Source organism: Piliocolobus tephrosceles, chromosome 7 (assembly GCF_002776525.5).
Source record: "Piliocolobus tephrosceles isolate RC106 chromosome 7, ASM277652v3, whole genome shotgun sequence".
NCBI classification, from domain to species: domain Eukaryota; kingdom Metazoa; phylum Chordata; class Mammalia; order Primates; family Cercopithecidae; genus Piliocolobus; species Piliocolobus tephrosceles.
Genome location: NC_045440.1, coordinates 27,384,249 through 27,397,392, shown reverse-complemented (window position 1 = coordinate 27,397,392; position 13,144 = coordinate 27,384,249). Strand labels below are relative to the sequence as shown.

Below are 13,144 nucleotides of genomic sequence, written 5' to 3'. Positions count from 1 at the left end.
AGATAACGTCTCATTTCTCCAGAATATGATGTATTAAAATACACTGATATATGCAGAGATTCAGTATTTGGGATCTGATAGTTTAAATAGTTTGTGAGTTTATTTACAGTTGCTACAAATACCCAGAGAAAGGAATCATAAGCTCAGGCCATGGTAAGATAACCAGTAACCTGGTATCTTTCACACAGAAGGGCTCACCCAATGGGACAGCTCTTGTTCAGGTCCAGCCGGTTGTGACCTCAGTGTGAACTGAATATCCAGATCTTACAGAAACCTCTCATCTGAACATTGTTCATAACCAATTCAATGTTGGTAATGTCCCAAAGACCATTAGTGTGCAGCCTTTGTCTTGACAACCTTCCCGCTGCTACCCAAATTTTTGACGTTCGGTTGACTGGGTTGGCAAAGGCTGGCATTGCCTAAACCACATTTTTATGCTCTGATGCATAAAGAACTAACCCTCCTTTCTTTCTTCTTCAGTTGTCTGGAAGCCGACAAGATCTCATTCCATCATACAGTCTAGGCAGCAACAAGGTAGGTGTTTGTAACTATTTCTATCAGTGTTTGAAGGCCCATTTCCCATTCAGCTTTCATCTTCTCAAATCTCAGGTTATTTTTGCAAACCAGAATTTCCCCTACTCATCTGTATTATGTGAAACTTACTGGAAAGTATTTTAGAGTTCATTTCTTTTAATCTGCCAATTAAAGTAAGGTTTATTAGACTCTACTGGGGTTGAAAAACAATTTTTCTACTAAAGCTTGCTTCTGTCTAAATTTTCTTCGTATTTCTGTCAGAAAAGAAACTTCAAATTAGATTTTTTTTTGGAGACAGAGTTTCACTCTTGTCACCCAGGCTGGAGGCACCATCTCAGCTCACTATAACCTCCGCCTCTTAGGTTCAAGTGATTCTCCTGCTTCAGCCTCCCGAGTAGCTGGGATTACAGGTGCATGCCGCCACATCCAGCTAATTTTTATGTTTTTAGTAGAGACGGAATTTCGCCATGTGAACTTCTGATGACGGTGATCCACCCGCCTCAGCCTCCCAAAGTGCTGGGATTACAGGCGTGAGCCACTGTGCCCAGCCCAAATCAGAGTTTTATAGTGAAGTACTGATGTATAATCATAGAAAATGTATGAGGAATAAGAAAATTATGTCTAAAAGTTAACATTATTTGTGAGAAGAAAGAAAAACAAGGGAATGGAAATTTTGTTCACTGGAATTTATTTACTTGTAATAGAACCTTCCCTATTTAACAGAGTTTTAAGCATGGAGAACTCATTCTTACTTTTAAAAAAGGTTAGCGCTCCTTGAAGCCACCTTATTTGGGCACCACACATCATAGTTTGTGCCTGTCGCTTTTGCGGGGTCCGGGTAGATGTTGGTGCTGCCATCTGTGTGCAGCATGCTCCAGGTTGATTTGCAGCCCTCGAGGAGGTCAGTAGCAGCTGTGGTCTTATGAGATGGTCTAATGTGAGGGACTCGTTTTCAAATCTACGAGGCAGAGTGAGAGAGACAGACAGAAGATTGGCTGCTTCGTGATAATTCTTAAAGCTGGGTGGGGTTCATTATGCTATTCCTATTGTTAATTATTCTACACTCTGCTTTTGTGTATGTTTGACATTTTCCTTATAAAAATTTAAGAACAATGAAGATGAAGTTGATGCATTAGACTATTTATTTGTTTATTTGCATATTTATTTATTTATTATTATTTTTTGAGACAGAGTTTCGCTCTTGTTGCCCAGGCTGGAGTGCAGTGGTACCATCTCAGCTCACTGAGACTTCTATCTCCCACGTTCAAGTGATTCTCCTGCCTCAGCCTCCCCAGTAGCTGAGATTGCAGGCACTCGCCACCACGCCCTGCTAATTTTTGTATTTTTAGTAGAGACGGGATTTCACCATGTTGGCCAGCCTGGTCTCGAACTACTGACCTCAAGTGATCTGCCTGCCTTGGCCTCCCAAAGTGCTGGGATTACAGACGTGAGCCACTGCTCCCGGCTGTAGACTCTTTTTTAAGATCTAGATTATGAGTAGTTTGCCTACACTATGATACATGTTATGTTTATTGACATGCAAATTGCTGTCCAGCTCACGCATTCGCTGAAGCCCTGCATGGACATGGGTTTCTGTAAGTGTGCTGAAGTTTAAATGCTTGTTTGTTCTCTGCCAGTGATAGGTTCGATTAGCTGTAGTTTAGCATCGGTCATGATTACCTGAGGAGAGCAGAGTTTTTGAAAATTGGTTGTACGTGATTTTTTAATGTAAGTAAAATATCTTAAGGAAAATATAAGAAAAATACGACTTTCTGCGTTTTTTTGGGAAATGCATCTAACCCAAATCTACAATTATAAGTTCCTTGAAAGAAGTGGCCAAAATTCTTCTGTTTTTCTTCTGTTAAGAAAACTCTGGCCAGACCTGTAATCCCAGCACTTTGGGAGGTCAAGGCCAGTGGATCACCTGAGGTCAGGATTTCGAGACCAGCCTTACCAACATGGTGAAACCCCATCTCTACTAAAAATATGAAAATTAGCTGGGCTTGGTACCAGATGCCTGTAATCCCCGCTACCCGGAGGGCTGAGGCAGGAGAATTGCTTGAACTGGGAGGTAGGGGTTGCAGTGAGCCAAGATCGTGCCACTGAACTCCAGCCTGGATGACAGAGCAAGACTCCGTCTCAAAGAAAAAAAACCAAAAAAAAAAAAAAAAACCAAAAAAAACGGTGCCCAGTTTCCTTATTTTAAATGGATACAATAACAGAACATAATAGAATCTACTTCAAAGAAAAGTACTGTCCCTCACGTACACCAGAAAAATAGAACAAAGGAGCAGAGACACTATTAGAACCGAGCCAGGGCACGGCAGAGGGTGTGGACCCCCCACTGGCTTCACACACAACTCACAGGAGGCTGCAGGGTGGAGGCCATTCTTAAGCGTTTCCCTGAAGGATGACGTTGAGGTCCACACAGGCAGGGAAGGAGCTGAAGGAACACTTGTGAACAGAAGGATCTGTATGAAGGAAGGCTTGGGGATGAACCAGCTTGCTGTGTTCTTGACAGTACATGTGGTGGGAGTCAAGCACAGGGCGTATGGGCTGGGCGCGGTGGCTCATGCTTGTAATCTCAGTGGTTTGGGAAGCCCGGGTGGGAGGATGGCTTGAGCCCAGCAGTTTGAGACCAGCCTGGGCAACATAGGGAGTCCCCTTCTCTGCAAAAAAGTTTTAAAAATTAGGCATGATGGCTTACACCTGTAAGGCTGAGGCGGGGGGCGGGGAGGATCGTGTGAGCCCAGGAGTTGGAGGCCACAGCGAACTATGATGACAACATTGCACTCCAGCCTGGGTAACAGAGAACCTGTCTTAAAAAAAAAAAAAAAAAAAAAAAAAAAAAGAGGGAGTCTGTGGGCAGAATCCAGAGACATGGGGCCTTATTTTTGGCATCCTGACATCATGGCCCAACGAATGGCAGAGGAGTTGAACACCATGGAAGGAATTGAAAACAGAGCAGTAACATGGCCACATGTGAATTAGAAAGTTTGTTTTAATGGTCCAGCTGAGTCCCACCCTGTCCCTGGCTGTGGTGTGTAATTTTGCATTAGGAGACTATATGGCATAAATGTATGCAGTTATCAATGCAAACATGGGGGAAAATGGTTTTGAGTTGGAGGGTGGAGGGACCGGTTAGGGGAGAAATAGCTAGAGAGAGGAGGAGAGACACAGATGGGTTTGAGAGGGGGACTCTAGAATCCTGCAGAGGCCAAGTATGTGAGGGGACTTGGGTGACGTTGGGTTTTGAACGGCAGTGTATAGGTCTGAGAGATGAACTGTAGGGCAGGCTTGGGGAAGAAATGATTCAGTTCCATTTTTGAGGGTCTCATGTGTCTGAGTTGAAGTCAGGTTCGGGAGCCCGAGGGGATAGTGGGGACAGTGAGGGGCTGGGTTGGCTAGGGAGCGCCAAGGCAGTGGTGATGCTTAGGGCCACGGTGCTGAGGTGGCGGCACCAGGGAAGAAGGAAGACAGGGCCAAGGGAGTCTCAGCAGTCCAGGGGAGGAGTGTTTTAGGAAGGACTCCATCCAGATGCTTCAGAGACAGCATGGGGTGAGGATGGAGGAGACCATTTCAGATGCGACACGGCAGCACTCATTGTGTGCCTGTGCAAGGTGCCTTCCGTGCTGAGGGCTGAGGGTTAGCAGGACAAATCATATTAGGCAAGTAACTATAATGTTACACAGTTGTGTTAATGCTTCTGGACCTACCTACTTCCAGTTCTTGGTTCCTTGGGGTCCCTGGGTAACTTAGCGAAGATGAGGAAAGCCTGGGTTCTGGCTGCTCGGCTGCCCCTCCTGTGGCAGTGCCAGCGCAGGCATAAGGATGCATCTCTCTGCACTGTTTCATGTACATCTCAAGCCCTGGTCATAGTGCTCACAAGGTCGTGCGCCTTTGTTCAAGGATGGCAGTGGTTCGCGGTCCTCCTCAGATTTTGGCCTCTCTGGCTCTCCCCAACCGTGGCAGTCTCATCCTCTGAGAAATGGTGAAGTATGTCAGGAGAGACAGAGATGCCAGCCTGCCAGTCCTAGCTTTGCTTCCAGTTCAGCCGTGGAAGCTTTTGGCACCCACAAGTCTGGAAGGTTGCCGTGGATACCAGGGCCTCAGCACCATGGGGCTCACCACGTGTCAGCTCAGCCAGTTAGGTGAATGTCCGTGTGTCAGAATTGGAGAATTGTTGTTTCTCCACAGGGTGAAGTGAAGCAGAAATGTTCTTTAACAGAGTTGTATGGATCGACCTTAACAGATGAGCAAGTTCAGGTGATAGAGGAGAAAAAGACTAGCCCAAGGGGCTTTGGTTCCAGATCCCCTTGTAAGGGATGCAGAACAGCTTCCCCATTTTCAGTGGAAGGGACTCACAGTGGTCTTACCTAAAATAGAGCATCCTGAAATATTATTAGGGAAAATAAAAATGTTTTAAATTGTATTTTCTTAAGAAACACCCCTCTACCCCCATAGCAGCAGGGAACAAGAGACTCTCCCTGTGGCCTTTTAAATGAAACAAGGAAAAGCATCTTTAAATACTGTGTGGCATTGCCTTAAAATCAAAGTGCTATGGGCCACCTGTAGCAGCACTTCTCAGGAGGGAGTAGTGTTTAAACACACAGAATGCTCAGGATCCTACAACTCCTTAACGCGGCAATGCTTACATAGGTAGTATGTACAAGGGCATTGGTGGCAACATTGTTACACACACACACAATGGACACTATGCAGCTGTAAAAATGACCAGGAACCCTTTCAAGTATATGAAAAGATTGCCAGGATACATCTAGTGATTAAAAACGAAGTGCAGAACAATATACTGCTGTCTGTAATGGGAGGGTTGCTTATAGATTTGCCTGCATGTAAATGAGAAGCTGTAAGGATTCATCGTTCCTTTACCTGCCTGGGGATGGGGGTGGGAGGATGCAGTGGGTCAGCAAGTCAGGGTAGAGGTAGGAGGAGACGTCTCACTGTGTACCTTTTTATATTATTTGGCTTTTGGACCACATGAGGAGATGATCTTAAAGTCTTATTTTCCAACATTTTAACTTGTTGGAAGTTTTTGTTCTTCTGTAGTTAGTGTTTTGAGGAGGTCTCCAGTTGCTTTTTCCTTAACAGCCTGCATACAAAATCCCAGAGGAGAGATACTGAAAACGTTGTATTGGAAATCTCAGACTCATGGTTTTTTTGTTTGTTTTTTCTTTTGGGGACTTCTGCATTCCTCAGTTTTCAGAGCTCCAGGGAGAGATAACTAATTCATTAGGCTTTCCTCCTGAGTGGGATACAAGCACTATCCTACTCTCTAAAACTTACCATGCTTGCTTTTACCTCCAGCTTATGACTGCATTTTTAACTGTAGTTTTTAGAAGATGACTACATTCTACACTGTACTAACCCTCACCCCCCTCACCTTTTTTTTTTGAGATAGAGTCTCGCTCTGTCACCCAGGCTGGAGTGCAGTGGCTTGATCTCAGCTCACTGCAAGTTCTAGCTGCTGGGTTCATGCCATTCTCCTGCTTCAGCCTCCTGAGTAGCTGGGACTATTAGCCCGCCACCACGCCTGGCTAATTTTTTGTATTTTTTAGTGGAGACGGGGTTTCACCGTGTTAGCCAGGATGGTCTTGATCTCCTGACCTCGTGATCCGCTAACCCTTACCCTTTTGTAAAAATACCTATGGCAGTGTGTCTGTCTGTCGGTACAACCAGTACAAGTGATGCCTTGCAAATGTTCCCTGTTACCTGGGTCCAAGGCTGTTTATAAAAGTATTTATCTGTCAAAAAAGACCGGGAATTAAGGCATCCTACTGGATTTAGAAGGTCTTGGAATATGAGGAGTTGGAGTTAATTCATATTAAAATAAATAATAAACATTTGGAAACCTGGAAGCTTGGGTGAGGGTGAGTGGAGCAAACCATGGTGAAGGTGCTCTGGGTGACCTTTTCACACCAGAATTGTGCCCACTGGGACCATCTTGGTTTCTTTGCATGAAAATATTGAATGTACAGGAGAGTTGAGTCAGAAATGTAACTTTAACCTGGACTTGATGATGCTGAGAATGCTAGAAAATACATTTTGAAATCATAGACAATTATAATGACATTAGTTATGTCTGCTTTGCAAACATTTTTGGGGTCCCTTCCATTAATCCATACGTTCATCTCTCTGATGCTGATTACAAATCAGAACTGTAGATGGTAGGGTCTGTCGTGCTGTGTGTTCTGTATCACATCACACGGGAGCAGTCAGGTCAGGTTAGTTGGAATAATGTTAGAAGCAGAGAGAGGCCACCGGGAGGTTCTGGTGAGGGCCTCTTCATTTTCAGTTAATATCATAGCAAAGATTTCTCAGTTGGGTGCATGAGAGACATTGTGAAGTGGGCAGGGAGGCAGATGCCTCTCTGTGTGATAGGATTAGGGGTGTGGGAGGCAAGAGGGAAGTGGTTAGGTTCTAAAGACAAACTCACAGTTTGGCCTAATAATACTTGGAATAAGGCCAGCCTGCTTTCCATTCCTCTGTTTGTCGATGCCCCTACATGTGAAAAGTGGAATTGTTTTGCTGAACTTCACCAAGATTGAGTTGATGAACTAATTAATTTTAAAAAAGTAATTTGGTTAACTATTCCAAATGCGAAATTCACCATAGGGCCTAAAATAAATCACTTTTGGGATAAGTCTTTCAATTAAAAATATAAAATACGATCCCTGATTGAAGTAGTGTTGCTATTTATTGCTATCGGGTGTTTCGTCATTATTGTACAGATATTTCCTGTAGGTATAATGAAACCTTAGCAGGCTTTTTATGAGTGTCTGCCAAGACTGGCTGAAGTTGAGGTGCAGGGTGAATTTCGGCGTGTCGCTGGTCTTTCCACCCCGGAGTCAGCTATGCATTGAGGTCTTCTGCAGTGCGACAAATGCTTTCGACAAAACCATTTTTATTTCCTAAGTTATTTTAGGAGAAATTTTATTTTTAATAAGTCGGTAAGGTTGTATGTTTGTCATCTTTTGGAGTTTTTGAGGAAATTAAGATTAGTCAATAGCGTGAACAAATATCCAGTTAGCAGAATTGAATATTGTATTGGCTCCATCGCCTTCCTGAAAGCCGTGACGGTTTCATGGAGCCCTGGGAGGAGCTGCCAAGCATGAGTCACTCCTCTTCCAGCTGCAGTGGAAGCTGCCTTTGGACCCGCAATGTCACTGACACTTCTCGTTATTTACCTTTTTGTCACTTTGCTGATCAAAACCAGACTCATTCCCAGAAAACCCAAATAATTTGTATCTGGCAGAGGAGCAGGAGTGGGGAAACTGCAGGGGTGCCTGGGGACCAAGTCAGGCCCTCCCTCGGTGCCTCCTGTGTTCTTACCTCATCAACTTTGCCCCTGAGCATGGTGCTGGCTACCAGTGACTTCAGTATCGACTAGGATTTTATCTCTTGGAGTCTGCCTGCGAGGACAAATGTGTCCTAATGGCAGTAAAGCTGGGTAAGGATCCAAAATGAAGCCAGCTTCGCTCTTGTGTGACTGTATCATGGCTGATTCTGAAGTGTGGTAGACATGCAGGATGTTGGAGACAGATCAGAGATGTATCTTTTTCAATTTCAGGTGGAGGGGTGTAGATCACTGGAGGAGAAGTAAAACGGGGATAGCATACTCTTTCAGTTTTAGATCTGAGCTATTGAGAGAGCCAGAAATTCCAGCATCCTGCGAAGTCCTTTTTAGTCCATGGTCCTGGGTTCGTCTCCCTGTGAGGTACATTGAACTGGGTTGCTTCATTTTTCTTTTTTTTTTTTCTTTTTTTTATCTGCCCCAACATTTCAGTAAAGGGAGGATAACTCTAGGACAGCCAAGTATATACAATGTATTGGGAAGATAGTCATTGCGTTGTCCTTGGGGAACAGTGTGTGTAGCCGGACCCTGAACTACAGGTTTCACCTCTGTCAAGAGGATGGAGGTGTAGTGCAGGAGAAAAATCGAGTGAGTAATTCCAGTGGAGCGTCCGCAGAGATCCGTAGGCATCAGCTGGAGGAGGGAAGCGCGTGGTATCCAGTTTAGCATCCGCATTGGTTGCTCCCTCTGAAGCAGAGCCTGTTCCATCGCAGCGCAATTTGAGGTCCCTGTCTCAGAACAGTGGGATCAGAATAGGTGGGTGGGGGGGAGCATGTGAGGTTCCTCAAGGTTAAGATGACTGTTCAGGTAGAAGGCAGAGTGAGCTGTGTCTCCGTTTGTCACGCTCCGCAGGGCTAGCAGCATCTATGCATTGTGTCCCTTTCAGTGTTGTCACTTGCAGTATTTGAGTAAATGAGATGGAGTTACTGCTGTTCTGAGTGGGTGGTGCCTGCTGGGAAGAACTGCCCCTGAAGCTGTCGGGGCCTGGGTGTGCCTTGGGGAAGAGGTGGCACCTCCATGATTTGTTGTTTGCCCAATTCTACGTCAAGCAGCCCAGGTACCGACTCCGGATCACCGGCTTAGTTTTCCGTAGGGATAGACTGCAGCCATATCAGCTGCCAAACAAAGAAAATCTAAAATATGAAAATAAATACTCTCAAATTAAGTAAACTGTCTTCAGAACAGCCATGTGTGAGCTCACCACTGTACACAAAGCAGGTGGCTTTTCTTCCTCTAAGAAACTCCACGGAGGGCTGACCTCTGTTCAGTCACCTAATGGTGATATCCCGGGGTACACCAGGCCACAGCTTCCCAGACAGATCATGAAATGTAAATGCAGAAATTAACAAAACATTCAAGTATGTAAATCAGCATGTGATTCATGGGGATGCCAGCACTCCTCTGGTCAAGTATCTCAGAGCTCACAGTCTCACTGATCACATGTTCCTGTCTCTCTTGTTCTCCTTGCTTCCTAATCAATCCTGACCATCACACCAATTTAAAAAATGATACCAAGTGCTGAGAGAGTTCCTAGGGAGAAGTGGCATTCTCTTCACAGGATCCAGATCACTTAGGGCTTATTGATTTTTATGATCAGTACTTAGGTTGCTACTAAAAGCAGACGAGTTTCCAATACATTTCTGAAACCTGAGAGGCCCTTCCTCCACAATCCATCTTCAAGAGCAGCGGAGAACTCACTGTCCCCATCCCGCTGTTCAGGGCAATGAGTAAAGAAAACTTGCCAGGCCCGGTGGCTCACGCCTCTAATCTCAGCACTTTGGGAGGCCGAGGTGGGCGGATCACCTGAGGTCAGGACCAGCCTGACCAACATGGAGAAACCCCCCCCATCTCTACTAAAAATACAAAATTAGCTGGGCATGGTGGTGCATGCCTGTAATCCCAACTACTCAGGAGGCTGAGGCCGGAGAATCGCTTGAACCCGGGAGGCGGAGGTTGCCGTGAGCAGAGATCTCGCCGCTGCACTCCAGCCTGGGCGCAAGAGCGAAACTCAGTCTCAAACAACCAACCAACCAACCAACCAACAAACCTTGAGTTAATTGTTAGGGTTATTCATCTGTGCAGCGCTAGCTTAAACTCATATTCACGTGTTTATTAAACTCCAGTGGTAAAGAAGTCAGTGATTATCAGGTGATCAAAGGGAACTTAAAGCATTTAAAAGATTTGGTCTCATCTCTTACCAGTTTTAGTACAAGCAAGCAATGTTTGGGGTTTATTTCTTCCCTAGATAGGGCTGAAGTTAAAAGTGCTTTGATGGTATCACTATTTTTATGGCTTAACATGAATTTTGGAATTTTTGTTTTGTTTTGTTTTGTTTTTGTTTTTGTTTTTGTTTTTTTTTGAGACGGAGTCTCGCCCTATCGCCCAGGCTGGAGTGCAGGGGCGTGATCTCCGCTCACTGCAAGCTCCGCCTCCCAGGTTCACGCCATTCTCCTGCCTCAGCCTCCCGAGTAGCTGGGACTACAGGCACCCGCCACCACGCCCAGCTAATTTTTTGTATTTTTAGTAGAGACAGGGTTTCACCGTGTTAGCCAGGATGGTCTCAATCTCCTGACCTCGTGATCTGCCTGCCTCAGCCTCCCAAAGTGCTGGGATTACAGGCGTGAGCCACCACGCCCAGCCTGGAATGGTCTTTTAATCCACCAGCTGATGAAATGTCTTTAATGGGTATTTACAAATAAGTTGAGAGTACAATAAAATTTGATAATTCAGAGACTTTCATTGTTGAGAATTTATAATTATTTGACTTGGGTTTGACTGTAATATATCTTTAATATCTATTTAAAATGAGAGGTTTGGTAATATTTACTGTTATGCACTATATGTGAGTGAGTGGAAACACAGTCTGGGAGTAGAGAGAAGAGACACCCTATGACTACAGAGTTGTTCGTGGGTTTCTGTGGAGAACTGAGTGAAAAAGGGTATCTTGAGGCAAAAGAGCAGAAGTGGTCTCAAAGCAGAACCGAAGGGAGAATTGTGGAAGGAATATGTCTGTATTCTGTGGGAGGCAACAGGATGCACAGAGTAGAAAACATGTTAGGACAGAGCTTAATGGGAGACTGTAAACTGCAGTATGGGGGGGCTGTCCAAATGTGTGTGGGGGGCATTATTGTTGTTGTTGTTGGGGAAATTAATAAAATAAGCAGGATGACAAGGAGAAAAGTGCTGGTCGGGCATGGTGGCTCACACCTGTAATCACAGCACTTTGGGAGACCAAGGCAGGAGGATTACTTGAAGCTGGGAGTTTGAGACTAGTATGGGCAACATAGTGACATGCCGTCTCTACAAAAGTAATAAAAAGATTAGCCTCGCGTGGTGGCATGTACCGGTAGTCCCCACTGCTCTGGAGACGGAGGCGGGAGGATTGCTTGAGTCTGAGCGTTGGAGGCTACTTGCGCTATGATGGCACACCCATGCACCCAGCCTGGGCGACAGAGAGAAACCTGCCTCTTAAAGTAGAAAAAACAAAAAAAAAGTGCTTATGTAATCAAGCTTATATTCAAAGGAGCTTTAGTAATATGTAACAGTTTTTTTGTTGAGTATCTGTACTTGTTTTTTATTTGGTTAATTGAATAACTTGAAACACAATTGCCAATTTTGTCTTTACTAGGGCCGGTGGGAAAGTCAGCAGGATGTATCCCAAACCACAGTTTCCAGAGGAATAGCTCCTGCTCCCACGCTCTCTGTTTCTCCCCAAAATAATCATTCTCCAGATCCAGGTAAGTTATCTTTTCACTTGTCAATTACTGTCAGAAATCTCAGCATCTTTCAGAAAGTTTAAATTAGGATTTCCTGCCAGGCAGCCACTGTTCTACTAGATAATGTCCATCGAATTGTTTCATTTCTCCTCTTAACTGGTTGAGTTCCATTGGCTCTGGAATGTTGGATTGATCTTGCATTGCTCTGATATATACTGCCTGATCATGATGTGTTAGCTTGTGCATTGCTGGACTCTCTTTGCTCCTCTATGTTAAGGACTTTTGTGTGTGTGCTCTATAGTAAATATCTGTAATGTTGTGTCTCCTCATCTTCATGTCTTTGTTAGGTTTTGTTATAATTGCATTGGCTTCATAAAATGACTTGGGAAATATTTCTCCTCATTTTTTTTCTGGGAGAGTTTATGAAGATTGGTATTACGTCTTCCTTAAATGTTTCATGGAATTCCTTAGTTACATGATCCAGGCCTGGAATCCTCTTTGTGGAGAGATTTTAAATTATGACTTGAGTTTCTTTTTTTTGAGACGGAGTCTTGCTCTGTCAACCAGGCTGGAGTCCAGTGGTGTGATCTTGGCTCACTACAACCTTCCCTTCTCAGGTTCAAGCGATTCTCCTGCCTCAGCCCCTCGAGTAGCTGGGATTACAGGCACCCGCCACCACGCCTGGCTAATTTTTGTATTTTTAGTAGAGGTGAGGTTTCACCATGTTGGCCAGGCTGGTCTCAAACTCCTGATCTCAGGTGATCTGTCTGCCTCAGCCTCCCAAAGTGCTGGAATTACAGGTGTGAACCACCATGCCCGGCAAGTTTCTTTAGTATGGGAATATCTAGATCTTTGTGTCTCCTTTTGAGTCACCTATCATAGGTTATATTTCTTTCAAGGAGTTTCTTAGTTTATCTAGGTTATTAAGTTTATTTTCATAAACATCACTTTACTTTTTTTTTTTTTTTTGAGATGGAGTCTCACTCTGTCATCCAGGCTGGAATGCAGTGGCATGATCTCGGCTCACTGCAACCTTTGCCTCCTGGGTTCAAGTGATTCTCCTGCTTCAACCTCTTGAGTCGCTGGGACTGCAGGCATGTGCCACCATGCCCAACTAACTTTTTGTGTTTTTAGTAGAGATGAGAGTTTCACCATGTTAGCCAGGATGGTCTCCATCTCCTGACCTTGTGATTCACCCACCTTGGCCTCCCAAAGTGCTGGGACTACAGGCATGAGCCACCGTGCCTGGCTACTTTACCTTATTGTTTAAATACTTATAGGATCTCTTGTGATGTTCCTTCTTTTTATTCTGATACTGATCATTTTTATTTTCTGTTTTGAATACTTTACTGACAAGTTTATCAGGTATATTAATCTCAGAACCAGTTTTTGGCTTTGTTAATTTTTGTATTGCAATTGTATTTTTAAATTTTTCTGCATTTTACATATTTTGTTATGTTGTGCTTTCATTTTCATTCTATTCAGAGTGTTTTAAAATTTCCCTCTGATTGCTGCTTTGATC

The 13,144-nt window shown here is 44.4% G+C and overlaps 1 protein-coding gene across 2 annotated transcripts in view; it reads left to right on the top strand.

The window, feature by feature from the left end:
* The window catches only part of KIF13B (kinesin family member 13B), a 165,862-nt gene that overhangs the window by 122,131 nt on the left and 30,587 nt on the right, over positions 1 to 13,144 (top strand). For both annotated transcript variants that reach the window (XM_026453976.1, XM_026453975.1), the window contains exons 34-35: positions 481 to 534; positions 11,535 to 11,643. In XM_026453976.1, coding sequence (XP_026309761.1) covers positions 481 to 534; positions 11,535 to 11,643 — 163 coding nt within the window. The remainder of the gene's footprint in view (positions 1 to 480; positions 535 to 11,534; positions 11,644 to 13,144) is intronic.